General features: G+C 42.2%; 1 protein-coding gene across 1 annotated transcript in view; it reads right to left on the bottom strand.

Annotated features, from left to right (window-relative positions):
- Positions 1-27,611, bottom strand: part of MYO16 (myosin XVI) — a 2,821,299-nt gene that overhangs the window by 1,159,867 nt on the left and 1,633,821 nt on the right. Inside the window, exon 20 of the mRNA XM_086934162.1 lies at positions 11,567-11,708. Coding sequence (XP_086790288.1) covers positions 11,567-11,708 — 142 coding nt within the window. The remainder of the gene's footprint in view (positions 1-11,566; positions 11,709-27,611) is intronic.

Below are 27,611 nucleotides of genomic sequence, written 5' to 3' on the forward strand. Positions count from 1 at the left end.
AGTGAGCAACTGGATTCAACAGAAATGGCTGTCCTAGATCTAGGAGAAGAGGTTGATTTTTTACGCTCGGACAGGATACAAACGCTGAGGCCACGGAATCGGAAACAGCAACCCCAGAACAAAGCAACAAAACAAGACGTAACAAACGACGGAGAGAACGCCGCAAAAAGCAAAAACAAAAAATCTCCAAAAAAACAAAAGAAGCAGTACTGGCGAAAAAACAAACAGTAAAGAATACAATCATCAATTTATCCACTGTTACATTAACTGAGGCTGAAAACCAACTTTTAAGTTTGGGGCTTAGTTATTGTCCGGTGTCAGACTTCAGTTACACAAAAACACGTGTGGATATCTTTCTCTACATTCGAAAACTAAAGCTCATGAAATTTTTTGAAATCAAGGAAGGTAACAAAATCAATCCTCCCAAACAGTCTGGAACTGCAACAAACACTCTTAACATTCCGGCAAGAGAAACAAGAACTCTATTGACTGTGCATCAACTGGCCATGAATGACACACCTGTAGTCGAAGCAACATCAACTCAAGAAGAGCTTCGAACAGCAGAAATATCTCAGGTAGGAATGAACTTAAGCCCGTTCAAACCAAAGTCTACTTTCATGCCTGTTATGCCTCGTGACTCTATAGATACTTTTCATGACATGGTCATTGAAGATCTGAAAGGACTGTATCACAAAGTTAAACATAAAAAAAGATACAGGAGTACTCAAGAACTAGCTTACACCACATTAATCAATAAGCTAAGTAAGGATCAGAGTATTATAGTGACCATGGCAGACAAAGGCGGGAACGTGGTCATTTGGCCACAGAAAGATTATGTTGCTGAGGCTTTGCGACAATTAGATGATGGATCCTGTTACAGCAAGTCAAACATGAAATCATATATAGAGTCAAAGGAAAGCCTCAAAAAGTTGTTGTTTAAATGGAAGAGGGAAAATATGCTCTCTAAGGATGAGTTTAATTTTCTGAATGTTGATAATCCTGTACTGCCTAAACTTTATCTGTTGCCCAAAGTACATAAGATGGTGAGCCCAGTCCCTGGGAGGCCGATAATTTCTGCAATCTCCAGTATAGCCGAACACATTGGTGAATACATTGACTATTTCCTCCAAAACTTAGTGCAAACATTACCCTCCTACATCAGGGATACTGGTCACTTTCTTAACAAAATCAACAACGTTCCCTGGAGTGATGATTTACTACTAATCACCCTTGATATAGAGTCACTCTATACCAGCATCAATCACCAAGCTGGTCTTAGAGCACTTGAATATTTTTTGGGGACTAGGTCTATTAATTGTTATAACCACAACAAAATGTTAATAGAATTGACCAATTGGTGTTTGCATCATAACTATTTTATGTTTGGCAAGGAACTATATTTACAACAAAGAGGAGTGGCTATGGGTGCCTGCTTCTCCCCCAGCTATGCGTGCTTGCACGTTGGCTGGTGGGAGGAGCAGGTACTAAATGTCAACTTCAGTGAAGTCATGTCCAACAATGTATTGCACTGGTTGCGTTTTATCGATGACGTTTTTATAATTTGGAGGGGGGAGAGAACTGATGCGGAAAGGTTTATTCAATTGATCAATAACAATAATGAGAATTTGCACTTTACATCACATATTGACAACTCAGAGGTGGAATTTCTTGATGTTAAAGTGTTTGTGAAAAATTCTAAATTGTGTACCAAACTGCATCGTAAAAGTACTGCCGGCAATAGCACACTTCACGCCAGCAGCTCCCACCCTCGTCATGTCATCGATAATATCCCCTTCGGAGAACTGCTTAGGCTTAAGCGGATTTGCAGTAGTGATGAGGACTTTCAACTCTGTGCTACTGAAGCCCTTGACAGATTCAGGGAAAGGGGATATAAAGAATCAGTACTTAGGCAATCCATGGCGAAAGCTAACTGTAGACCCAGGGAATCGCTTTTATCCACCTCAAAGTCAAATCTTGAAGCAAATAGAGAATCAAGTAATGGTCCACCTAGGTTGATTTTAACCTTCAACAAACAGGAACGCAAAATCAGATCTATTATCAACCAAAGATGGCCAGCTTTAAGAACTGATCTAGTACTGGCCCCAAAAATAGCGGATAGACCCATCATCACCTATAGAAAAGGTCCCAGTATGAGAACCCAGTTGAGTCGTGATTTTCCCGAGTTAATCAAACAAGATAACTGGATGACCAGGCCTGGTTTCACACGGTGTTCTAGCTGTAGAGCATGCAAATTTGGGATTAACACCACCAAATACTCTACACCTTTCAGACCTGACCCTGTGGAAATCAAAGGGAAACACAACTGCAAAACAGATTTTGCAGTGTATGTTCTGACATGCACCTGTGGCCTCAGATACGTGGGGAGCACAGGTAAGCAGGTGCATGTCAGAATTCTCCAACACTTACGCGCAATCGTTAATAACGATAGCAGCTATCCCGTGGCCCGCCATTTTAAAACCATCCACCGGAATAATCTTGACTGCTTAACATATTTTGTCATAGCCTCAGTACCGAAATCTACTAGAGGGGGTGACAGGGATCTCATGCTGAGGCGACTGGAATCCCAGTTCATTCTTGAACTGGACAGTCGCTTTCCTAATGGTCTTAACACCACGGAAGATCTACATGTGTTCCTATAATGGCCATACATATGGGTTTGTGTTAGTCTATCTATACTGTATGTCAGTCATTATGCCAGGATCTGACTTCTCTGCTTTCTTAGTTTCTGTACAAGTTTACTCTCACTGAATCATTCCAATTCCATCATGACTTCCATGGTGTCTATTGGTTAGGAACCTTGGCTCCTACCATGGTTACTATGAATAATAAAAAAAAGAACAAATTTATAAAATTCATTGTCACATAAAACAAATTTTTTTCCCCCCTTCTTTTTCACCTTTTTCATTTTTGTAGGAGGCACGCATATCTCCTTAACACTAGTAGCACGTTCGATTTCGGACACAGACTGATGGGGCATGATTGGAGGCAGCCCTTCAACTCCTTCGTATTTTACGATGTTTTCAGTTGACCACGATACAAGCAATTCATCACAATCGGTACAATAAGCATTTATGCTGATATTAAATTGGGCAGACGTTTTGTCTGTATATTCTGGGACTATATTACTGTATTAACTTGGCATTGAGATTTATTGATTCATCATCATAATCTTGCTTGTATATACTTTGCCATTCGATTATTAATCATTGAACTATTAACAACTGTCAATATTGCGTTGTTTGCACATGGTCCCAACCTATATGTTTTTTATAATGTATATATATTGTTATAGACTACATATATTTATTTATTTTTTTAAATCAAAAAATGAATTGTACATTGTATCTAGATTGAGATGTAAAATAGCGCATTTATGCTGTTATTTTTGTGTTGTGTTTTAACGTGGCACTGATGTAGAGGAAAGACTGCCTCAGCCTGAGTTTGGTAGTGTGTCTTTCATGTCACTTCATCACGTGATGGTGGTAAAAAAATGTTTGGGAAAAACTTTGTGTATTTAAGCCATTAAGAACTTACTGACATTTGATCTGTGAACAAGGGCGGACGCCCGAAACGCGTAGGATCTGGTGGTCTTGAACGCAATAAAATCGTTTTAGCCCATAACGGACGTTGGAGTGGCGTGGCTTTCTTTCTTGGCTTTGTTGCGGCGGCTGCTGCGCGGCTTTGAGGAGAGAGCTGCATCTGCGCATATATATATATATATATATATATATATATATATATATATATATATATATATATATATATATATATATATATATATATATATATATATATATATATATATATATAAACGCACTGCCACTATGCCATCAGACCATAGTAGAGAAAAAAACAGGATGGAAAAGAGACTGCAAGTACAAAAGTCTGAATGGGATAAGGGTGACATAAAAGAGGTGCACACTGAAGCAAAGAGCTTAACCAACAGTGCTAAAATAGGGCTGAGAGAAAGACAGAAGAAGATAAATCTGGGTTTGGAGTTCAGAATGAGGTAAGACACAAGTGATGAATCAGCATTCATGGAAAATAGGAGAGAATAGGTGTTACAATTAAAATAAATATGAAACTTTCACAGCTATTTTTCCACAAAATGTCAACATTTTAAAAACATGACTAGAAAACTTCCTAGAGAATCTCACCCTCAGACACGTACAGTGCTAATGTGAGCAAAACAATTCTAACCTCTTGTTACTCACAGCAAATACAATGGCATGGTATTGGGATTGATTTAGAGAACAGCAATAAGGGATGATTCAACAATAAATGGTAATTTTATGTTCTGCTCATCCTGGGGTATGCTAGCATAATCTTGCATAATTTCGGACCTTTTGTTTTGAGCTTGCGATCAAAAACTCACAAAATTTCCTCATTATGCCAAGTTGTGTAATTTAAAATCTGTTTGGGTAAAAATCCTAATGTGGTAGCACTTGAACAACATAAGCGATAAGAATAAAATCAGCTATTGCTCACTGCACTTGATATTTGTGCTTTTTTTAGTGAAAAATGCACCCCTCTGTCCAAAATGGACAAGATAGCACATTTTGCTCTAAAATATAGTGCTAAATTACAGAATTGTGTTTTTCAACAGTTCTTGCAACTATTCTGTAATATGAAGAACTAAGCAAAATATAATTTTGCAAATTTCACATTTTCTATCTATAATTAAATAATGATTAGTGAGAAACTGTGACAAAAGATATGATGGAGACCAAAACTGCCCATTGGCCCGTGGAGAAGCGTGGTTCAGTGGTTAGAGCCGGCAGACCCGGAAGCTGAGATCGGCCGTGGACCAGGGTTCGATTCCCCGCCTCGGCGGGTCTCGGGCTCAAAATTCCACGGAGTCGACAATTCTCGCTCCGGTGCCTACTCGACTCACGGGGTCACACTCTGCGACTCTGGGCAATAGCTTGCTTAATCTCCACTATGGCCCCTCGCGGCGGGATGCCTGGCTTTCACCTTGTGGATACCCGGCTGGGGTTTCTCACAGGGGAATACCAGGACGGGTTCCCTAAGCAAGCGCCTTGAGACCCCTGGGTTAAAGTGTTGCGCTATATAAATCGAAACACATTTACATTTACATTGCAGAGATAGTTGTAATGACTGAAAACATCAATGGTAGAAAGAAACTTAACGCATTAAGGGCCAAATCAGAGGAACATTGTTTAGCGAAGAGTAATCTAAATTTCAGGCAACATACACACCAAACCTATCAAGAGTGCAACAAATTATAAAAGGGCCCAATATAACAGTGCACAAATGTAAGAATCCTAAATGGTATACATCAATAACACTTCCTCTTGACTTATTGTAGTAAATGAAATTAGGACAAGAAAATAGTATTTTTGATTTTTTTCATTTAGCAATATATTAGTCATTAAGGGCCATATGTATCAAGAAAAGAACTTAAAGTTGGTGGTAATTTGCGATTACTTAGGGACAATTAGCAATTTTTTTTAGCTTCATACATTGCATTTAAGGAATCGCAAAATTTGCGATTCCTTAAATGCAATTGCAAAATAAGGGATTGCAAATTTTGCGATTCCTTATTTTGCACCGGATTTTCATTCATACATCTCATTTAGCAAATTTGCATTCGCAAAGGCCGAAATTCTGTCAATTTCGGCCTTTTCGAATGCGAATTTGTATGATACATATGGCCCTAAGTGAAAATAAAGAGAAGACATGTTTCTCTAATTTCATTGCTTTTTAGAGGGATATTCCTGGGGTTCAATCAGGGAAGAGGAAGTATAGGATGCCCACTACTGAAAAACAAAAAATTGGGATCTTGCAAGTGAGATGCCTACAGGGGGCCCTATTCACAAATGTAATCTGAGACTAAATCCTAACTTTACGACTTGCGATATTTACATAAGGCATTTAGGAGTAGGACAATTAGGATTTTGTCTTAAGTTTGTCTTAAGTTTTGGTCTTAAAACAAAATCCTAACTTAAATGTAACTTGAGTTAGTTAAACTTAAGTTAGGATTTTGACTTAAGACCAAAACTTAAGAAAAAATCCTAACTTTACTACTCCTAAATGCCATTTGTGAATAGCGAAATTCGTAACGTTAGGATTTTATCTCAGATTACTTTTGTGAGTTGGGCCCAATGTTTGCAAAATACCCAAACCCTAAAATGAATAAATGTTTCCAAAAGATATTTTCTAATTCAAGTCTTGACATGTGTTTACAAAGAGATATTCAAGTAAAACAGCCATTGTTACTGCTGAAAGTTGAGGCCAATCTACAAAGACATGTATGAATGTGTGAAATAGTACTTTTTTCCAACTGGCTAATACTATAAGGGCAAAACCAATGGGGATGATGGATGGAGTGTTGAACAATGCAAGCACTCACCCCACTCAACTGATCTGGGTTTAATCCATCATCATTCTTTAGCTCACTTCCCCACCCCAGTTCAGACATGGCCATATGCAAATCAGTCTGACTCTGTGTCTCATGGGAACAGTCCAGCCCAAACTGCCAAGCCATGTCTTCCCAAGACCGGAAACAAGCATCCTGGGACCAGTTTCTGGCTAATCAGCCGTCATCAGCCAGGCTAGCTTGAATCCAGTGGCAAAGTGAGCAAGGGACCCACATCTGGGCATACCTTGCCAACTTGGGTCAAACAAAGCAAAATCAAAGGGGATGATGGACGGAGTGTTGAACAATGCAAGTACTCACCCCCAGTCAACTGATCTGGGTTTAATCCATCACCATTCTTTAGCTCACTCCACCACCCCAGTTCTTACATTGCCATATGCAAATCAGTCTGACTCTGTGCCTCATAGGAACAGTCCAGCCCGAACTGCCAAGCCATGTCTTCCCTGGACCGGAAACAAGCATCCTAGGACTGGTTTCTGGCTAACCAGCCGTCATCAGCCAGGCTAGCTTGAATCCAATGTGCAAGGGACCCACGTCTGGGCATACCCTGCCAACTTAGGGCGAACAAAGCAAAACCAAAGGGGATGATGGACGGAGTGTTGAACAATGCAAGCACTCACCCCCAGTCAACTGATCTGGGTTAATCCATCATCGTTCTTTAGCTCAATCCGCCACCCCAGTTCAGACTTGACCATATGCAAACCAGTCTGACCCTGTGCCTCATGGGAACAGTCCAGCCCAAACTGCCAAGCCATGTTTTTCCTGGACCAGAAACAAGCATCCTGGGACTGGTTTCTGGCTAATCAGACATCATCAGCCAGGCTAGCTTGAATCCAGTGGCAGAGTGGCAAGGGACCCACGTCTAGGCATACCCTGCCAACTTAGGGCGAACAAAGCAAACCCAAAGGGGATGATGGACGGAGTGTTGAAAAATGCAAGCACTCACACCCAGTCAACCGATCTGGGTTTAATCCATCATCATTCTTTAGCTCACTCCACCACCCCAGTTCAGACATGGGCATATGCAAATCAGTCGGACCCCTGTGCCTCATGGGAACAGTCCAGTCCGAACTGCCAATCCATGTCTTTCTTGGACCGGAAACAAGTATCCTGGGAAAGGGGTCTGGCTAATCAGCTGTTATCAGCCAGGCTAGCTTGAATACAGTGGCAAAGTGAGCAAGGGACCCACGTCTGGGCATACCCTGCCAACTTAGGGCGAGCAAAGCAAAACCAAAGGGGATGATGGATGGAGTGATGAAAAATGCAAGCACTCACCCTCAGTCAAAAGATCTGGGTTTAATCCAACATCATTCTTTAGCTCACTCCACCACCCCAGTTAAGACATGGGCATATGCAAATCAGTCTGACCCTGTGCCTCATGGAAGGGCCTGGCTTGGCAGTTCGGGCTGGACTGTTCCCATGAGGCACAGGGTCCAGACTGATTTGCAAATGGCCAGGTCCAAACTGGAGTGGCATGGCGTATAGTTTCCGTCACTCCCAACAGTGTTGACTCAGTGGAGAATCCGGGTCAGAAGCCTGACTGAGAAGAATGAAGTATAGCATTGGCCTCCGTGTACTGGGCAAGATGGCAATGAACATGTTTCTCCAAAATTTTGGAGAAGGCAGGCAGGAGGGAGATGGGACGGAAATTGGCTCGAATTTTAGGATCGGCTGTAGGCTTTTATAACAAAGGTGAGACCATGGCATGCTTCCACATAGCCGGAACGGAGGCCTTAAGTAGGAACAAGTTTAGCGCATTTCAAAAGACCGAAAGTTGAGGGGTATCCAGGAGTTTCAGTACCGGGATTGGAAGTGGATCAGCTGGTGAGCCCGATTTCAATTTCCCCAAGATCTCTTGTAGGCCTTGAACTGTCAACTCCGGCCAGGATGTTAGGGGCTCATAGGTCAAGGCTGGCTGGATGGTGAAGTCCGAATCAGGAATGTCTGAATCAGTATTAGTAGCAGCAAGCGTCTGGAGATGTTTTGATATATCTAAATAAATGATGTCAATCTTATTTATGAAGAATTGTGCCAGTTCTTCACATTGGGCATTGCTCAGAAAAAGGGGTTTTAGCAATAGTTTGTGAGCCCGCCAGCTCTTTGACTAAGTTAAACAATGTTTTGGATTTGTTTGTTGCCTCGGAGATGGTCTTAGCAACATAACCAGCTCTGGTTTTTGTACAGGCATTGTGATAAAGCTTAAGTTCATTTCTATATGTCTGCCCAGCCTCTAAAGAGTAGTCTTTCCTCCAGAGGCGTTCCAGACGTTTACATTTAGATTTGTTAACTTTAAGTGATTCGTTAAACCACGGCGCAGAGGATTTATGGGCATTCGTTTTTTTATGCTAATGGCAGACAAGTGTCTATGGCCTTCCAAAGCCACGTATTGATCTTACAAGACACTATCTCCACATCATCCGTGTTTAATAAGTCACTTGCTGGAGAAAAATCGAGGGCATATTTAAGATGGTTCATGTCCAGCTTTTTTCAGTTCCTTTTACCGGACATTATTGTCAAGTTAGGAAAGATGGGGACAGCGGGAGTGGCCAAACTAAATTTCAAAAGAAAATGGTCTGACCAGTGTAAGGGCAGGGCGGGAAAACAGTCTAAATGGGTAAAGTTGGAAAAGATGGGGTCTAATAGATGACCACCTGTGTGGGTGGCTCCCGAATTCCACAGGGTGATTTTCATAGCTGCGAGATCGTCAATCAGATTTTTACCTATATTAGAACATTGGAATGTTGGGAGCTCCATTGAAAACAATGGAGTGCTCTGGGCTTATAATGGCTGGTATAAGCCTGGAGCTCCAACATTCCAATGTTTCTTTGTTCACAGCTCTGGCTGTGAACAAAGGCTTCAGGGAAGCTGAGGGGATTCCAATCCCCTCACGCTCCCAAAAGGCTTTGTTTTTTTGTTAGAACATTCTGCCCTCTAGTGGCAGAATGTTCTAATAGCCTTATAGCCCTTCGTAGATGGGCTATACCACTATTAAAGTCCCTCTCCCTTGTTAAAGGCCCTCGCCTTCGGCTCGGGGCCTTTAACGCTGGAGAGGGCCTTTAATAGCCGGTATAGCCCTCTACGGCGGGCTATAAGGCTATATTGTTCTGTGGATCATCTAGATGAATATTAAGGTCTCCTATGATGAAAAAATTGCTTGAGTTAACCAAAATAGCAGCAATAGAGTCAGAAAATTGTAATGCCCAAGATTGAACGGAGCCGGGCGGCCTGTAAACTAAAAGGCCGGTAAGAGTAAAATTAGGAAGCAAAGTGAGTTTAAAAAGAGCCGCCTCGCAGGAACTCAGGGAGACCGGTTCTAGAGTGCATTGCAGCGATTTTTTAAAAATGATCGCAATACCGCCCCGTTCTTTTTGGTCTGTCTCTCCTGACAATCGCATAATTAGAGGGCAGGGCTTCCGCAATATAGGGCCCGCACTGTCATGCAGCCATGTCTCAGTGATAAACAAGGCATCCGGTAACTCCTCAGACAGAAGATCATAAATGTTTCCTTTATGCTTAATTAACGATCGGCAGTTCAGACTGCCAAAAAAGCCAGGACTGAGGAGGCTTAAGTCCCGCAGACAGGTGTCGACAAAGCTGGGGAACCTCAAGGTAAAAATTGCCAGCAATACAAGAACTCGGGCATTGCCGGTCATTATGGATAATTATACTTTCCTGCCTTACCAGCTTGCAAAATTAATGTAACGTGGCGAAAGAATAGACCAATCGGGCCGGTGATTTGTGGCCAGGGATTGTGGGCCATGGGCCCGGCCTGGCGCGGACGGGCGCAGACGGGCTTGCCTTTGGGGCACCTGTGGTGCACCCGCGGCGCGCCCGCTGCCCAAGTCCGCTGCGCGGCCGGGTAATGATGGCCATGTTATACAGGAGGGGATTGGGCGGGGCGAGGATGCTGGAACGTAGCCCCTGCAAAGTTTCCCCCAAGATGTCAGCCTCCCTTAATCAATCACAGTGCCAGCGCCTAAGTCAGCTGAGCCTGGAGAACTAAAACAATCAATAACGTGGGTTGAAAGTTCCAAATGAAAGCAAAATCATTTTAAAATATACAGCAACAAGTAAAATTGCAGCGCTCACACTTTCCCGGCTTTTCGCCTCAGGAAAGGTGTGTCTGTCTCAAAGTGCGCGCAAGGAAGCGACCTGTATTTATGTGGAGGTGAGGTTGGGCAGGACGAGGAGGCTGGAACGTGCCCCTGCAAAGTTTCCCCCAAGATGTCAGCCTCCCTTAATCAATCACAGTGCCAGCGCCTAAGTCGGCTGAGCCTGGAGAACTAAAACAATCAATAAGGTGGGTTGCAAGTTCCAAATGAAAGCAAAATCGTTTTAAAATATACAGCAACAATGCGCGCAAGGAAGCGACCTGTATTTATGTGCAGGTGAGGTTCGGCGGGACGAGGAGGCTGGAACGTTCAAATTAATCGTAAAGACTGATTTTTTTCTCTTTCCTTTTGCAATCCTACACACAGATTTGTGTATCCTGTTTCCAAAGTCCACAAACCTGTCTTCCAGTTTATTCAACAACTAATATACACGAATAAATCACTAACTGTCTTTCCTTTGATATCTCTAATTTAAAACCTGCGTAAAATAGCATTTATCATTCCTATCAACTTCAAAGCCATTTGGACTATACTAGGTCCGTTTCACCTTTGGTCCATTTTTAATTGGTTGGCACAATTTTACTAGTTTGAACAATCATGATAGATAAAAGCAACTTATGAATTTAGAAAGTTTCAAACTACTTAAATTATCATTGAAGAAACAATCAAAATATGATAACACTATTGATCATTTTGACACTCTTCAATTGCTGTGAATTTCTGCTCGAAATTGGCTGTATTAAACTGTTAGATTTTAGATTGTCTAGAAAAGGTTTGGTTGTTTATGAATAGAATAACAAATTTGATATGCACCATTTGTCTCGCAATGACCTTATGCTAGGTTGAATTTTCAAGAGAGCAGTTCTGAGATACAATGTAGTGCTTGAGAGAAAGTGCATTTAGAGCTTTTCCAAAAATATGATATTGAAAGACACAGGCATGTCTTCATTATTAATAATATATGTGTCATAAAAAAGAGATAGAAATATGATAGCTAACAGTTGTATCCTTTGCATATTGTATAAACATATACCTGCTGTTATCATCTTGATTTTGGAGGTAGTAGTTTGCAATGTTGACCAAAAAGCTGAACAAACGGCAATAGAGTGACTTTGCTAGAAGGTCCCGATAAAATTCAGCAATTTCAATAGTATGCCGCCTCATTATCATATCCCCTGAGAAAGAGAAAGTAAAAAAGTTGACATGTTAAGGCATTCTAAAAGCAAACATATTCTGGTGCTTGCAGTGGAAGAGATGTTTGAAGAAAAATAATGTCGACAAGATCCTTATCAGTTTTTTGCTACAGTATACAGCAGGTAGATTTGCAGAAAAAAACATTCACTTCCAGTGGTCACTTCGAATTATTTACAGATTATGATGTTCATTGTTACCCAGTTTTTATGAAACTCATTTTATTGACCTTAAAAAGAGAAAACACTAAACAGAACCAACTAGCATTTGAACTTGTGACCTTGGGATCCAAGTGAGATGCATACAGTGGATGTAGTAGTCTACCAAGCCACTAGACCTGGCATGCCTTCTCTTTTACAATAATTGCCACTAAAATGCCAAAACAAATTGAATAGCATTATAGTCGATCCTATTGAGCTAGCGCTTTGTTGTCAGACGTGTGCACAAATTAAAGAAATGCTTGTTGAAATACATAGATTTTCAAAAAGACACAACTGCAGTTTAGCTTATATTTCCATCATAATGCAGGTGTGACCACATATGAACCTATTGATTGATGTTATGACACAATTTTGCATTCAGCTACTATGATGTTACAATACATAATGAGGACTTGTTTAAAAATATAGCTCACTGTTATATATATTAGGTCTAGAACTGTTTTAAACATTTAATACAACATTCACATGGATTTAATTAATTGATTTGTACAGTAAAAGCAAATAATATTAGGGACCTCTTCCAGCACAAATGTCTCTAGAAGTGGCAAGATGTATAGCTGTTGAATGTGCCAGAAAGTGATGGAAAAAAGAAACTACATCTTTACACAGACATTAATTTGTTCAACTACCTTTTACACAAAAAGAGTATTGAGGTGCTTGAAATGTTATATACATATACATATATTATATATATATATATATATATATATATATATATATATATATATATATATATATATATATATATATATATATATATATATAGGAAGACCGTTTTTTCATTTACCAATAATTCTGGTGTCATTTGATGAATCTTTGTGAAATTTTCAAAACTAGTTTGTTGCTTATTTTAGCTGCTGTCTTGCTAATTTCGGGTTGATCCGTCAAGCGTGGGCCGAGAAAAAGAGGAGGATCCAAAAGGTTTGTTCTCCATGTTAGTATTGATAGGAAACTTCGGACACGGCTACAGCCGAACTGCAGTTCGGAATTACATCAAATTTGGCAGAAAAGTAGCTCTTGGCCCAGAAAATGCACTTTTTGTTAAATGGTGTAAATCGTTCAGTAGTTGCTGAAAAATTCAAAGATTTCTCAGATATACAACTGAGGATCCTAGACCCCTCCCGATCTCATGCCTGAGATCTGATTTGCTGCCAACACTTCAATCCAAGAAGTGTTGGCAACCATCTTGTGACTCGGTTCAGCCAAGTCACAAGAAAAAACATTAAAAAAAGAAAAGAGGGCAGGGTAGAAGCACCCTGACTCCCAATGCCTCTTGGGAGGAGGGGGCGATCCCACAGAGTCAAAAAAGCACATATTGTTATAATTTTCTGCAGTATTCGCATTGGATCCGTGACTCCTGCGGAATTTATTTTAAAAAATGAAATGCGTTTCCCTCGCTTCGTTAAATTAAAGGCCTTCGGTGGGTCAGTTTCCTGGGGCAGTTTATGTGGTAATGCAGGGGGTGCCTATGGGACCTCCCCGCGCCTTGGGGACTGCCACCTCTCCGTAACAAACTTAATGAAAGAGGTACGGTGGGCCGCATGGCCCCCGCAGACTTGGCGACTGCCACCTCCCTGAGGCTAATTATTAAAAACATGAGGGGGAGGCCCTATGGCCTCACCCAAGCCCTTGGGACCACCACCACCCCGGGGCTAATGTTTAGGGGGTTTTCAAGGACCCCCCTGGCCCAGGGACCAGAACCTAACCAGGGCTTTAAAATTTCATGCGAGGGGCCTAACAGAATTTCCCCAGCCCAGGGACCATCAGCTCCCCAGGGCCAAATAGTATAATAAAAAAAATGGGAGTGGGCCCGCGGGTCCTCCTCCGGGCCATACATGGGGCTTGGGGACTGCCATCCCCCAGAGCCGGCTCCAGCAATGTCCTGGGATGCACACCCCCAGGACATTGCAGCTTGCTATGTCTAGGCAGCAGCAGTGCTCCAGCCAAGCCATAGCAAACTCTCTGCTTTCAGCAAGCGCTTGCAGAAAGCAGAGAATGTCTGTTTCCCTGCCCGCTGTGAATTGATAAAGGAGACAGACATTGCTTTGGGATCTAGGGAGCTACGTGTCAGCAGCTCCCAAGATCCCAAAGCAATGCCAGCTCTCATAGGAAGCGGGGAGCCAGCAGGGACCGCACTGGCCTTCAGGCTCCCCCTGCGGTCCCTAACATTGGCAGTGGGTGCCCTGGGTTGGGACCAGGGCACCCACACTACAGGCCAAGCTCAGGGGAATGTGGTCACCGAGGGCACATGGCCCCCCTCCAATGTTTTATTTTTTTTAAAAAGGGGCAGGACTAAGGAATGGAGTTCCTGGGGCCAAAACTTGGCAGGGAGGGAGGCCACTCGCCCCCTCCCTTTAAATAAATATTTAAAAAAAATTAAAAGGCTGGGCCCCTGGGGTTGGGGTACCTGGGGCTGAAACTGGACCAGAGAAGGGAGGCCATGTGGCCCCTCCAATTCCTTAAAAAAAAATGTATAATAAAAAAAAAAGAAAGGTCTGGGCCCGGGTGATGGGGTCCCAGGGGCCAAATCAGCTGCGGAGGGGACCGTATGGCTAGTCGTGAACCAGGAGATGTGTTTGCAGAGTGGTTGAGAATGGGGGCATGGCCTCTGTCAACTTCTCAGCAAACCAGCTATGTGGGTCTTACTGGAGACAACAAGAGGACTAGTTGGCCACCAGGGGCCCTCCAGTGCGAAGGGGACATCATAACCCAACTAGTAGTGCACCAGAATGTGCATTTGCAGAGTGGTGGAGAAAGGGGCTGCGGCATCCCACCAGATCTCAGCAATCCTGCTGTGTGGGACTTACTGGAGCTAACAGGATAGTTAGTTGGCCCCCAATGATGTTCTTGTGGGCCAATTATCCCTCTTGTTGTCTCCAATAAGACCCACACAGTGGGATTTTCTAAGAGATCTTCAGAGGCCATGCCCCCTTTCTCTATCATTCTGCAAACATGGCATGTGGTGTACTACTGGTTGAGGCATAAAGTCCACTTTACTCCTCAGGGACCATGGGGTCAAGAAGCCCTCCTGGTATCTCTTGTATGTCCTACACAGCTGGCCTAGCCCCCTTTCTCCATCACTCTGTAAACAAGACTACAAGTTAAAAAAACACAGAAATTCACTGAAAGGAACAAAGGTTACAGGGATTTTATAGTTAGGCATTAGCATTTAAACAACCTTAAAAATTCACTGTAAAAGCCAAAGGTTACAGGGATGTTATAGTTAGGCTGACATTTCACTCATAAAAAAATAGAAAAATGAAGCTGTTATAGTTACTGAGCTACTTTTAACCCGCACATCCGTCTTATGACCTCACACATTACATCATTCATGACATGGTCAGTGACATCACTGATGACATCTCAAATGACATCACTGATGACATCATCTACAGAATCTCTGATGCACCTACTCACACACCAATATACCCTTTCATACACCCAGTCCAACTTTCACACTCCATTCTTAAAACCATTGACACACCCATACCGATACATATACAACCACTCACTGAGACATAGGTCTACACACACATCCACTCAGTCACTCACACAGCCACTCATACACCAACTCACTCACTGATATATCCATTCATATACCGCTACAGCCACTCACACACTGTAAGTCGCCCATAGAGCTATTCACACACCTACTTACTCACCAATAGTGTAAATCACACAGCCACTAAGTCACCTATGCAGTTATACACACACCCAATCACTTATTCATACAGATACTAACACATTTTCATACACCTATACAGTCACTGACATAAACACATGCTCACCTATACAGCCACTCTCACAATCACTCCTACATACAGTCATTCATATTCTCTTTTTTTAAATTTTTTTATTTTATTGACAGGGGTTTACATCCAAAACAGTGCAGTCATGGCAATAAAACATCAAGAGACAAAAAAAAAGAGAGAAAATTAAATTATTACAGCGATCAATCTTAGAAAAAATGTCTTATGAGCTAATAAAGCAGGTAATGGGAAAAAAAAGAGAGACACAGAAATACTAATCTCCAAACAGGTAAAAAAAAAACATAAGCATTAGTGGAATAAATAAGCTTATCCTACAATTTCAATTTCTCAATTTCAATTAATCTAATCTTCGACCGATGCCCATATCCTAGAAGCTATCTCCCTCCTCCTCCTGCCCTTTAAAGAAAAGACTGACACTTCAAGCCTATGAATAGCTAATAATCTAGCTCGCCAATTCATGAAGGTGGGAGCTTCAGGGAACAACTATTGAGAAGTTATACACAACCGGATCTGGGACACAGCTATAAACAAAAAAGCTGATATATGTCGCGAATTTCTGATTTCCTCATTGATTTCAACATCCACACCAAATATCACCAGTTCTGGAGACAGCCTACAATTAATCTTGAGCGTAGAATTAATAAAACGCTCAGTGTCTGCCAAAAAACCAGAAAGGGATGGACAAGTGTAAAACATGTGAATAATATCCGCTGCACATAGCCCACTCCTTGCACAAGAATCTCCCTTTCTACTACCCCATTTTGAGATTTTGGCCGGTGTGTAATATAGGTCTAACATTGCCATATCACTTTGGGTTCTAAGGGTTCCAGAAACCAAAACCTCACTGGCAAGCTCCTGAGCTGGTCTTAAATCACTACCTGTCCTTCCAAGCTTACCTTCCCACTTAACATTTTGGACCAACAAATCATCAGGAAAAATAGATAATAAATTCTGATACAGCATTCCTATTCTACTTCTTTTTTTAATTAAATCTATAATGGGGAGTTTATCTAACATGGTAGGTGCAGCCTTCAGAGATTTATGAAGAAAGCTTTTGAATCTGAAGATATTTTAAAAAATCACGTGATAAGAACTTCAATTTATCCTTTAAAGAAACATAAGATAAAAACTGATCATCCCCAACTAAATCCCCTCCAAGCACTTGCCATCTAGACATCGTTTGATCCTGAAATATGCCAGGTAGAAGTCGAGCAGCTTTAAAGGGGGTATAAATATTCAAATTGGGGATACGTAGATTCCGCCTGATTTTCCGCCAGATGACAAACATAGCCATAATGACCTTGAATCTTGTTCTTTTATAATAGCTTGGTTCTAACACCCCCAATAGAATACCCTTGGCTTCAGCACCTAAGCCTATCTCAAAGATGGTCGGATGATTACATAGTGGCTCAACTGCCTTATCTCCAAGTAGCGGTACACCCAGTGTCTGAGCCATAGCTGCCCAATAGTAAGGTAATAAATGTGGTACAGACCAGCCACCACAATCCCGGGGCAGGCACATCCACTTAGCTGCCCAATGTGAGCGCCTATACCCCCACAAAAATCTATAGCAAATCCTATCTGCCTTACTCAGACTACTTTGAGACAATTCTAAAGGAATCGTCCTAAAAAGGTATAAAAACTTCGGGAGTACTAACATTTTAAGGACACTGCATCGCCCGTATAGAGAAAGATGAAGGTGGTCTAACCGCTCTAATTTAGTATTAACCGCCTCTACCACCGGGAGGATGTTTAAATCCGTAATAGATACAACTGCAGCAGTTATACGAACCCCAAGATATGGGACAACTGGAGCATCGGCTAATGGCATATCAGGTGTCTGAACTACCTGAGTGTTAGATACATTTCATTTGTACCCTGACACTGCTCCAAAGTGCTCAGTCAAGATCTTAAGTGCGTTGAATGCAGAGGGAACATCGGATATTAAAACGACTATATCGTCTGCATACACTAAGGTGCAATATGTCATGCCACCAACCCTTATCGGTATTATGCCTTGGTTCGCCTCTATCTTACTCAGAAATGGATCGATATAAAGAGCGAATAATAAAGGTGAGGATGGACACCCTTGTCGTGTGCCCCTGCTTATAGAAAACGAGCTGGTCCGTTGACCGGTGATGCGAAGTGCAGCTTTTGGGGAAGTATACAGTGCCTGAATCGCCTGAACAAATTCAGTACTAAATCCCTTCCACTGAAGCACGGCCCACAAGAACCCCCAGGAGACCCTGTCGAATTCCTTCTCGGTGTCCAACAGGATCACCCTGAGGGAAGAGGCCGTGACCTGTGCCCAATCTAATAGAGCTATGACACGTCTGACATGGTCAGACGTGTCCCGCCCAGGAATAAATCCATGCTGGCGCATAGAGACCGAGGGAGTGATCACCCGAGCTAGCCTAGCTGCCAGAATTTTTGAGTAAATTTTAGAATCGCTATTAATTAGCGATGTTGGTCGAAAGGATGATGGTAGAAGCTCCAGTTTGCCTTTCTTTTTAAACAGAACTAGTAGTATCTTGGCAAGATTCCGGGACAATACCCTTCTGTGCAGCTCTAAGTACATTAAGCAGGTCTAACCGAATCTCCCCCAGAAATATTTTATAGAACTCAAGAGGCACAGCATTTGGACCACAAGCTTTACCATTAATACGTTAGGTTAGATTATGTTTTTCTTTCAGAGCAGGTGGCAGCTGTCTCTTCCATTTTTTCTCCTCCTGGATTTTATCGGACCATAATCCATTGATAGCAGAATGCCCATGGCCACGGATTAGAAAACCTCCACGTGAGTGGACATTTGAAAGAAAGCTGTTATTGGATGAGGCCTATTGTGCTCATATCAGGAAATGGATAGTCGAATTTTTAAATATTAATAGGGGCACTGCTTCAGATCAGACCGTTTGGGACACTTTGAAAGCTGGCCTGAGAGGAGAAACTAAAAGCTTTTCCTCACATAGGTGGAAGATAGAGCAAGATTTGATTAAGAGCCGTGTGAAGGAGTTAAGGGATGCTGAAGTAGAACTCGCTCTTAAAATTAAGCATGGTCACAACATAGAGTCTTGTCAACAGGAAGTTGCAATCATGAAAGCCAGACTTTTGGAGTCCTTTGGACAGGAACTTGCCACAAAATATCTACAATACCGTACAACGATGTTTGAGCTCGGTGAGAACTCTGGCAGGGTTCTTTCCAAGAGACTCCATCAGCGAAATATACAGAGTCGTGTTGTAAAAATTCAAGATCAAATGGGGGTAGTCTACGACACTCAAGAGGGTGTAAAGGTAGTGTTTTTAAATTACTATACCAATCCGTAAAAGGAGGATATTTCGAGTCCTAGGATAGAGATGGAAGTGGAGGACTTTTTATCAGGAGTTGATACTTCTAAGCTGTCACAAGAGCAGAGTGAATTTTTATCGGCTCCTATTCAATGGGATGAGGTGGAATTTCCGGTGAAGTCCACACTCAGTCCCCCACAAACACGCTCACTAACCCATACAGCCACTGACTCAGCTAGTCACTTATCCATGCAGGCAGTCACACATCCCCTCATCCACCCAACCAGACACTCATACACCCATGCAGGTACTTGGACAACCAATCAATAACCCATACAGCCACTCATGTACCCACTCACCAACCCATACAGCCACTAAGTCATCTGACAGACTGATACAGACTTTTACACAACCTAGTCACTCACCCTTACATTCACTGAGGCACCTAATCACTCACTTATACAGCTAGCCAAGCAAGCACCCACTGAATCATCCATGCAGGCACTCATACACCCAGTGATTCACCAATACACCTTGGTATATACATTTAACTCTCATAAACATTTTAAAAACATTCACAGTCACTGGATGATGTCATCAGTGATTTAATTTGAAATGTCATCAATGATGTCATCAGTGATGTCACTGACCTTGTCATAAGTGATGTAATATGTGAGGTCATAAGCAGTTCATTGCGGGGGCACGAGTTATAGTTAGCTTACTAACTATAACAGGTGAATTTCTCTGGTTTTGTATGAGTGAAACATCAGCCTAAATATAACTTCCCTGTAACTTCTGGGTTTTTCAGTGTATTTAAATATATATATAAATTCACTGAAAAAAATCATAGGTTTCAGGGACGTTATAGTTAGTTGGACATTTCACTCGTACAAAATCAGAGAAATTCCCCCATTATAGTTAGTTCAGCTAACTAAAACTCGCGCCCCTGCAAAGCACTGCTGATGACGTCACATATTACATCATTCAAGACACAGTCAGTGACATCACTGATGACATCACTGAGGACATCTCAAATGACATCACTGATGGCATTATCCAGGGACTGTGAATTATTATATATATATATATATATGTTTGGACGCGCAGTGGCGCAAAGGATCAGACTTTGACTGCTTGGGCGCTGAAGAAGGCATTTACATGCCGAAATGCATTCGCCACAACTTGTGAAATAAAGCAGCTTCTTTGATGTTCCCCGTGTGGCCTCTGCTTTCTTTCGAGTGAAGAAGGGTGTGTTGCACAATTATCACGTCGGCCAGAGGCGTGTTTCAGAGGCCCCTGCTCCTTTAAGCGGCCCGGACTTCACTGGCATCCTGCTGTTGGCAGTTTTGTGTTTACCGAGGGATCGGTTAGCCTGGGCTCGCCCGGGTGTTGGGAAGAGAAACAGGTGGTTTTGAGGCATCCCACCTCATGCTGGACGGCGAGCCTCAGCGTGCATTCTGGGTCCTGCAGTCCACGGAAGATCACGGACTTGCATCAGGTGTGTCAACATCCTTGTTGGGGGCGGAGCTTGTTTTAGGATTACCTACATAAATGTTTGGACGCGCAGTGGCGCAAAGGATCAGACTTTGACTGCTTGGGCGCTGAAGAAGGCATTTACATGACGAAATGCATTCGCCACAACTTGTGAAATAAAGCAGCTTCCTTGATGTTCCCCGTGTGGCCTGCTTTCTTTCGAGTGAAGAAGGGTGTGTTGCATATATATATATATATTTCAACAAAATTCTCCCCCTCGAGGGAAAGAATGGCGGAGTCGCAATTCAAAGAAGGTCCAGCACCACGCTGCAAATAGTTTTCTTCAAGTGATTTATTAATCCATGGGGTCAAAAACAAAAAAAACAACGCGTTTCGACAGCGTCCGCAGTCTTGATCACGGTCAGTTTGTGTGTGTGTGTGCTCACATATTTTAAAACATTTCCTGAAACCATGATTCACGCCCTCTGTGGGTGTGTCATAAATTGCATTATGGGATTTGTAGTGTTTTGAATCATTTCAACAATTAAAGGCATTTTCAAACATTTCAAACTTGGTAACCTTTTCAAAAATTATTTGGTATATAGTCAATTACCAAAATGGATAATATGGTTAATCAGGATGGATAGATGTATGTCTTTTTTCGTCATCAATCAAAAGTACTGCCCTCCAGTGGGCCAATTACTGTATTCGAGCATATGATGTGTGTGAGCATCAAGTTTCCAAAATGTGAGGGCAAGTGAAGTGAGGGGATAGTAAACATTAACAATTATAAAGTTGAATAAAATCTGGATAAGTGAGATGTCCAACAGAAACAACATTATTTCATTTCACTGTACATTAGAGTCCCCTAGAGGTGTATATAGAGTTCTTCCGACTGGTTGAGGCCCAATGGGGTCATTGTTCTGAAAGCCAATATGTGTCTGGATTCCTTACGTCGTAGAAGTTTTTCATTGTGGCCCCCCCTGTCCGAGAGAGCCATAGTTTTCAGTCCCCAGAAACGCAATTGCTTCCAGTCTCCACTGTGATTGGCCTCCATGTGCTTGGCAACGGCATTGCTCCTATCCTTGTGGATCGTTGCACGCACATGCTCCAAGATACGTTTTTTTAATTCACAAATAGTACTGCCGATGTATCTCAAGTTGCATGGGCATTCAATCATGTATATTGTATACTTACTGTTGCAGGTTATGCATTCCCTGATTTTCCAAGTTTTCTTGTTTGGCATTGTTAATTCAGTTGTTGGTTTTGCGATCTTGCATACCTTGCAATTATAGCACTTGATGAAGCCTCTGGTTTGCAACCATTGTTTCTTTTTATTTGAATTTTAGAAATGGCTGTGGACCAGTTGGTCCTGTAGATTTTTTGCCCTTCTGTATGTGATCACCGGGTTATTACCCATTTTGCGGCCAATTGTTTGATCAAGTTGTAAAATTTTCCAATCTTTCTCAGTATTTGGTTTATTTGTTTGGCTTCCAAACTATAGTCCAAGATTAATCTAATTGGTTCTTCTTCCATGATGGTTTTGTTCTGTTTCTTTTTTAAACAATCCATTCTCGTTGACTGGTTTGCCTTCTCCCAACACATTGTACAACCTTTTTGTTGTATTTTCTCCTCTGGAAGCGTTTTATGCAATTGGTACTCTGATTTAACCACTCCGTATTTTCGCTACAGATTCTTCTTAATCGGAGAAATTCCCCATAAGGGATACTTGAAATCAAAGACTGCTGGTGGAAGCTGGTTGCTTCAAGGGTTGCGTTGGTTGCTGTACATTTGCGGTGGAGTGTGGTTTGCAAGTGGTTGTTGTTTATATACACTTCCGTGTCAAGAAAAACAGCTCTGCTATGATTTATGGTATATGTACATTTTATACATGACGTACTGTTATTTAGAATGGTGAAGTATTCCAGGAATTTTTCCTCTCCTCCATCCCATACTATGAACAGGTCGTCAATGAACCTTTTCCAAGTGATGATATGTTTGGTAAATGTTTGATGTTTTTCTTCCCATGCTGTTGTCTCTTCCCACCACCCCATGGCTGTGCAGGCATAGTTTGGACTGAAAGAGAAGCCCATCGCGGCTCCATTTTTTTGTCGATATAGTTGGTCCCCAAACATAAATATGTTGTTTGTGAGTACGCTTCTTATCATGGTTATCAGCATCTCATTGTGCTTTTGGTAATGGATGTTCCGTTACCTGAGAAAATATTCACATGCGTTTAGGCCTAATTCATTGTCAATGTTCGTATATAGGGCAATCACATCCATAGTGATCATAATGAAGTTAGGTTGCTAGGTTAGTTGTTCCAAAACACCAAGGAAGTCCGTTGTATCTTTTATGTAAGATTTCAGCAGTTTCACTTGAGGACTCAGGTAAAAATCAATAAAGTTTGACCAAGGTTCGAGTAAGGATCCATTAGCTGACACGAAGGGTCTCCCTGGTGGTTTGGTGGCATCTTTATGTACTTTCGGCAGAAAATACAATGTTGCTGTTTTGGGAAAATCCACTGTCAAATATTTTCTTTCATCGGCATCTATTAGGCCCTCATTTTCCCATTGGATTAGATTTTTATCCAATTCTCTTTTTATTTTATCCTGCGGATTTGTTTTAAGATTCTCATAGTATACGGGTTATTCAGTTGTCCCATAGCTACTGCCACGTATAAGTTCTTACTCCATAATACTATGTTTCTCCCTTTGTCCGCTGTTTTGATTTCAAAGGTTTGATCACTTTTTAAGGAGGTTAGGGCTACTCTTTCTTGTTTTGACGGATTGTCTTTTCCATTCACTTTGGCCAATTTATACAAATCATGGATGACTGCTTCCTGAAATATATCTATCTTGTTTCCAGGTGTCAATTGAGGGTAAAATTTGGATTTGGCTTTTAAATTACTTGTTCCGGCTCCTAGTTGGGTTATAGCGGTATCAATGCTGATTTCCTGACCCTCCTCTGCATTAAGGTTTAATACTGTCATATATGCTTCCGATTGCTTTACTTGCAATGTAGATGTTGGTTTTGCTTGTATCGTCGGTATTTTTGGTTTGTTTTTTTGTTCCTCGAAAAATTTGGCCAATTTAATTTTTCGAATTTATAGGTACAAGTCAATTCGTGTTTGTGCCATGTCCATTCGTTGAGTCGGACAGTAATTTATTCCTTTCTTTAGTAGTGATGTCTCCGAGGTCGTGATAGGTCTTCCAGAAAGATTAATTATTTGTAAATCCTCATTTATTTCCCCTTCTTTTGTTTCATTAGTCTTGTTTCCGTGCCCAATTTTTCGGACGTATTTCCTCCTACGGCTCCTTCTTGTTGTTGCCATAGGAGGAAATAAATCCTAGCGGGCCGAGAAGTTGGACATCAGTCCAGCTTATTTCGGGAGGACTGCTGCCGGAAAAAAGATTTACCAGCTCACGGAGCTCATCATGGGCAAGCATTAGGAATCCCCTCTTGCCTGGAACCTATACAAGGTGAATTAATGCAAAAACCAAGACTATACATACCACAGTGCTGTGGGAGAAGGCAGGCCTATCAGGAGGCGGCTTCTTTTAATCAAATGGTTGTGCATATTGCTGGACAATAGAGGAGACCGGCCTTTGAAAAAGCTAACCAGCGAAATGCACCAAGCCGCACTTCGTTAGTAGTAGAGGTCTTAGTGGCATTGCCGGCCCTTGAATGCTCCTCAAACACGTTGGAAAACCTTGAGCTTTAATCTATACGCTGCATTTCCAGCCGCGGGGGCAGCACCTCCGCGATAATCAAAGTGGGCAGAGCAGTTGGGAATCAGCACAGATTATTTTGGGAGGACTGGTGCCGGAAAAAAGACTTACCAGCTCACGGAGCTCATCATGGGCAAGCATTAGGAATCCTCTCTTGCCTGTCACCTATACAAGGTGAATTAATGCAAACACCAAGACTACACATGCGACAATTCTGTGGGAGAAGGCAGGCCTATCAAGAGGCGGCTTCTTTTAATCAAATGGTTGTGCATATTGCTGGACATTAGAGGAGACCCACCTTTGAGAAAGCAAAACTGCAAAATGCGTCAGGCCGCACTTCGTAAGCAGGTGATGTCTACGTGGCATTGCCGGCCCTGTAGTGCTCGTCAAACACATTGGAAAACCTTGAACTTTTATATATATATATACAATGCTATCTCTTTGATAATTATGCATATGCTTCAACTTCTACTCGTCTATAGTAAAGCATGTGGCAAACCTGAAGCAGGTGAGAAAAGTGCATATGGTTTTTTAAAAATGTTTAACTAACAGTTAAATGCCAAAACATTGGTATTCCCCATTTTTAGGTCATTGAGCTCCATTTACTGAGCATTGTTTCCAAATCGCTAAGTTAAGGGTGCAAGTATTAATGCATGGAAAAAAGGTAAAAGCTGAGCACAACTGATGTGCGTTGCACAGGTATGTTTCAAGGTAAGTTGTGCCCCGAAGAAAAAGCCTGTCCAAAAGCAAATGAGGGGGAAAACGTATGTTGACAATGCATTATCGCCCAGTGGATATCTGAGCATGTACCCATTTTAAATATTTGTAATTGTGAGAAATTGGGTTGCTGGTTGACCCGGGTGTTAACCCTTGTGAAGCAAAAGCCAGAATTCCTTGAAAGGTGAACCACAAAGAGTCACTAAATTAATTTGTGTTTAACCCTGAGTAGTGCTGTACAAAAATAGTCAAAATGAACTTAGTGACAATGTGTAAAGTATTTAAGCAGCACACAAACAGTAATAAATTAAAAACGCAACACAAGAGAAATCTCACACCAAGTTAGACAAATAGAGCAAATATTATTTAATTATTTGACACCATAGCAACAAAATCCAATCAGTAGCCTTGGTGCTATAAATTTTTAAAGATTTTAGTGAAAATAGTGCCAACTATGGCTATCTGGTAATGCTGGACCGGGTCAGTCACCAGATTAGACCAGCTGAAAGTTTACCTTTTCAAATCAGTGCCAAGAGTCCAAGTTCTAGTGGATGGGGCTGGAAGGAGCAGGGGGAGTGTCGTGGAAGGCTGTGAAGCAGCACAAAGAGCAGGCCAGGCGTTGCCGATAAGCATTGCTGGAGCTTTGCTTTGGCAGTCCTCTTGAATGATCGATGCTGTAGAGTGACGAGGCGGCTGCCAGCAGTTCATGTTGAATGGTGGTTCAGGCAGCGAGGTCTTGGCCTGAACTGGCCCGTTTGTGGTTGTGAAGAACCTAAAAACTTTAATATTGCTCTCCAAGGCCACACCAAGGGTTCAGGACCTGAGGGGCACCAGTTGGGGGTCAGGAACACACTTCAGCCAGGTACAGGTGCAGGATATAAGGGACCCGTTTCTGTGTCTGGGGCTAAATTCAGGAGACCAGCAGACTAGCCAATCGTGTCACTTTGCTAGCCCAGGCTTCAAGATGAAGTTGCGGGTCCAGTTCTCCTCTCCCAGGCTAGAGGACAACAAGGCAGCAAGGCAGCAGTTCAACAAAGCAGCAGTCCTTCCATGAGCACAGCAGCACAGCAGCCCTTCTTCCGGGCAAAGTGCACAGTTCCAGAAGAGTACTGAAGATCCCCTTTTTATACCCTGGTGCCTTTCTTCTGGAAGATTAGAGAAGCTTCTGGACAAGAGCTTTAGAGAGCATGGAACTCCCCTGCCCTGGCTCCAAGCTGGCTGCATTGTCAATGTAAAGGTGAGTAACTACAGAGCATTCCCTACTCAGTTGCAAGTGGAGCTGTGCTCCACTGACCGTGTGGGAGGAATTCACAAAGTCTTATGGTTAGTTACACCCTGTGATGCCACCCAAAACAGGTCATTGGCACAAAAAGGCTAACGTCAGAAAAATGACAACTTTCTAAAAGTATGTAAAAACCAAAATACACCTTTGCTGATAATTATTTAGTAAACACTATTATTGTATAATGATCAAGTAATTTAATTATTTGACCTTGTTCTTTATTTAATTTGGGTAAGTGTTTCATTTGTGCTGCTTTGTAGCAGGTTGTTTCCAGTGAAGTATGTGTTGATCCAAATTTGTATACCTAGGGACACAGAACTTCTGAGGATCCGACAGTCCAAGTGCAGTAATCTAATTGGCTGCCAACACTTCAGCCAGGAAGTGTTGGGACTCAGCTTCGTCCCAGTCTCACAGAAAACGTAAAAAATATAGAAAAGTGGGCAGGGTAGGAATACCCTGACCCTCTAGATGTGGTCTTGGGATCCGCTGAACGCAATTACACTAAATTTGAAAGAAAGGTAGATCTTGGTCCAGTGCACTGCCTTTTGATAGTTTGGTGTAAATCCATTTGGTAGTTTTGGAGATATTAACCGAAACCCAAATTTGTTTATCTAGGAATAGCCTTACCCTTTAGATGTGGTAGTGGGGTCCCAGGGGGACCTTGCTGGGATTTTAACTCATTTTGTTTTCAATTTTGCCACAACCATTGTGGGTGAATCCACAAGTTCGTGGGAAAATTTATTAAAAATTACAAATGCCGACTCCTGCTTTGTAATGAGCCCCTGGGTGAGCCATTAAAAAAAGAAACAGGCAGAAGTGAGCCTCCTAAGGCTCTTAGAACCCTGGAAACCACCACATTCCCAGTGCTTTTTAGCCGTAAAAATTGAGGGGGTTGCAAACCCCCGTCCTGTGCTTCATTGAAGCCAACAAGTACTGGGAGGTGGTGGTGATAGGAGGTGGTTGCCCCTGGGCCTGGAGGGTGTATGCAGCCCACCTGCTTATTTTCTAAAATTAGCCCCGGGAGGTGGTTGTTCCCAGGGCATGGTTAAGGCCCAGGAGAGGGGTCAAGAACGATGAGTGCCCTGGGTGGGGACAGGGCACCCAGGTGGATGTGTGAAGGCCCCAGGGGATGGGGTGAGTGAGTGGGTATCTCTGTGGTATATGGGTGAGTAAATATATCTCTTTACAATGAATGCACTACAATGCATTCCATTACATCGCAGTCGGTACAACAACTGCGTTGTTAAAAGGGGAACCATCACATCGCAAGCCGTAACAACGACTCACTGTAGGAGGTGCGCTGGTCTTAGGAATAGCATAATTTACTATTCCTACTTCAGTTTGTGCAATAGCAGGAAAGGTGTTGGATTGTAAATCCAATACCTTCTGCCCCTACAGCAAGTTGTTG

Source organism: Lissotriton vulgaris, chromosome 8, assembly GCF_964263255.1.
Source record: "Lissotriton vulgaris chromosome 8, aLisVul1.2, whole genome shotgun sequence".
Lineage (NCBI taxonomy): Eukaryota > Metazoa > Chordata > Amphibia > Caudata > Salamandridae > Lissotriton > Lissotriton vulgaris.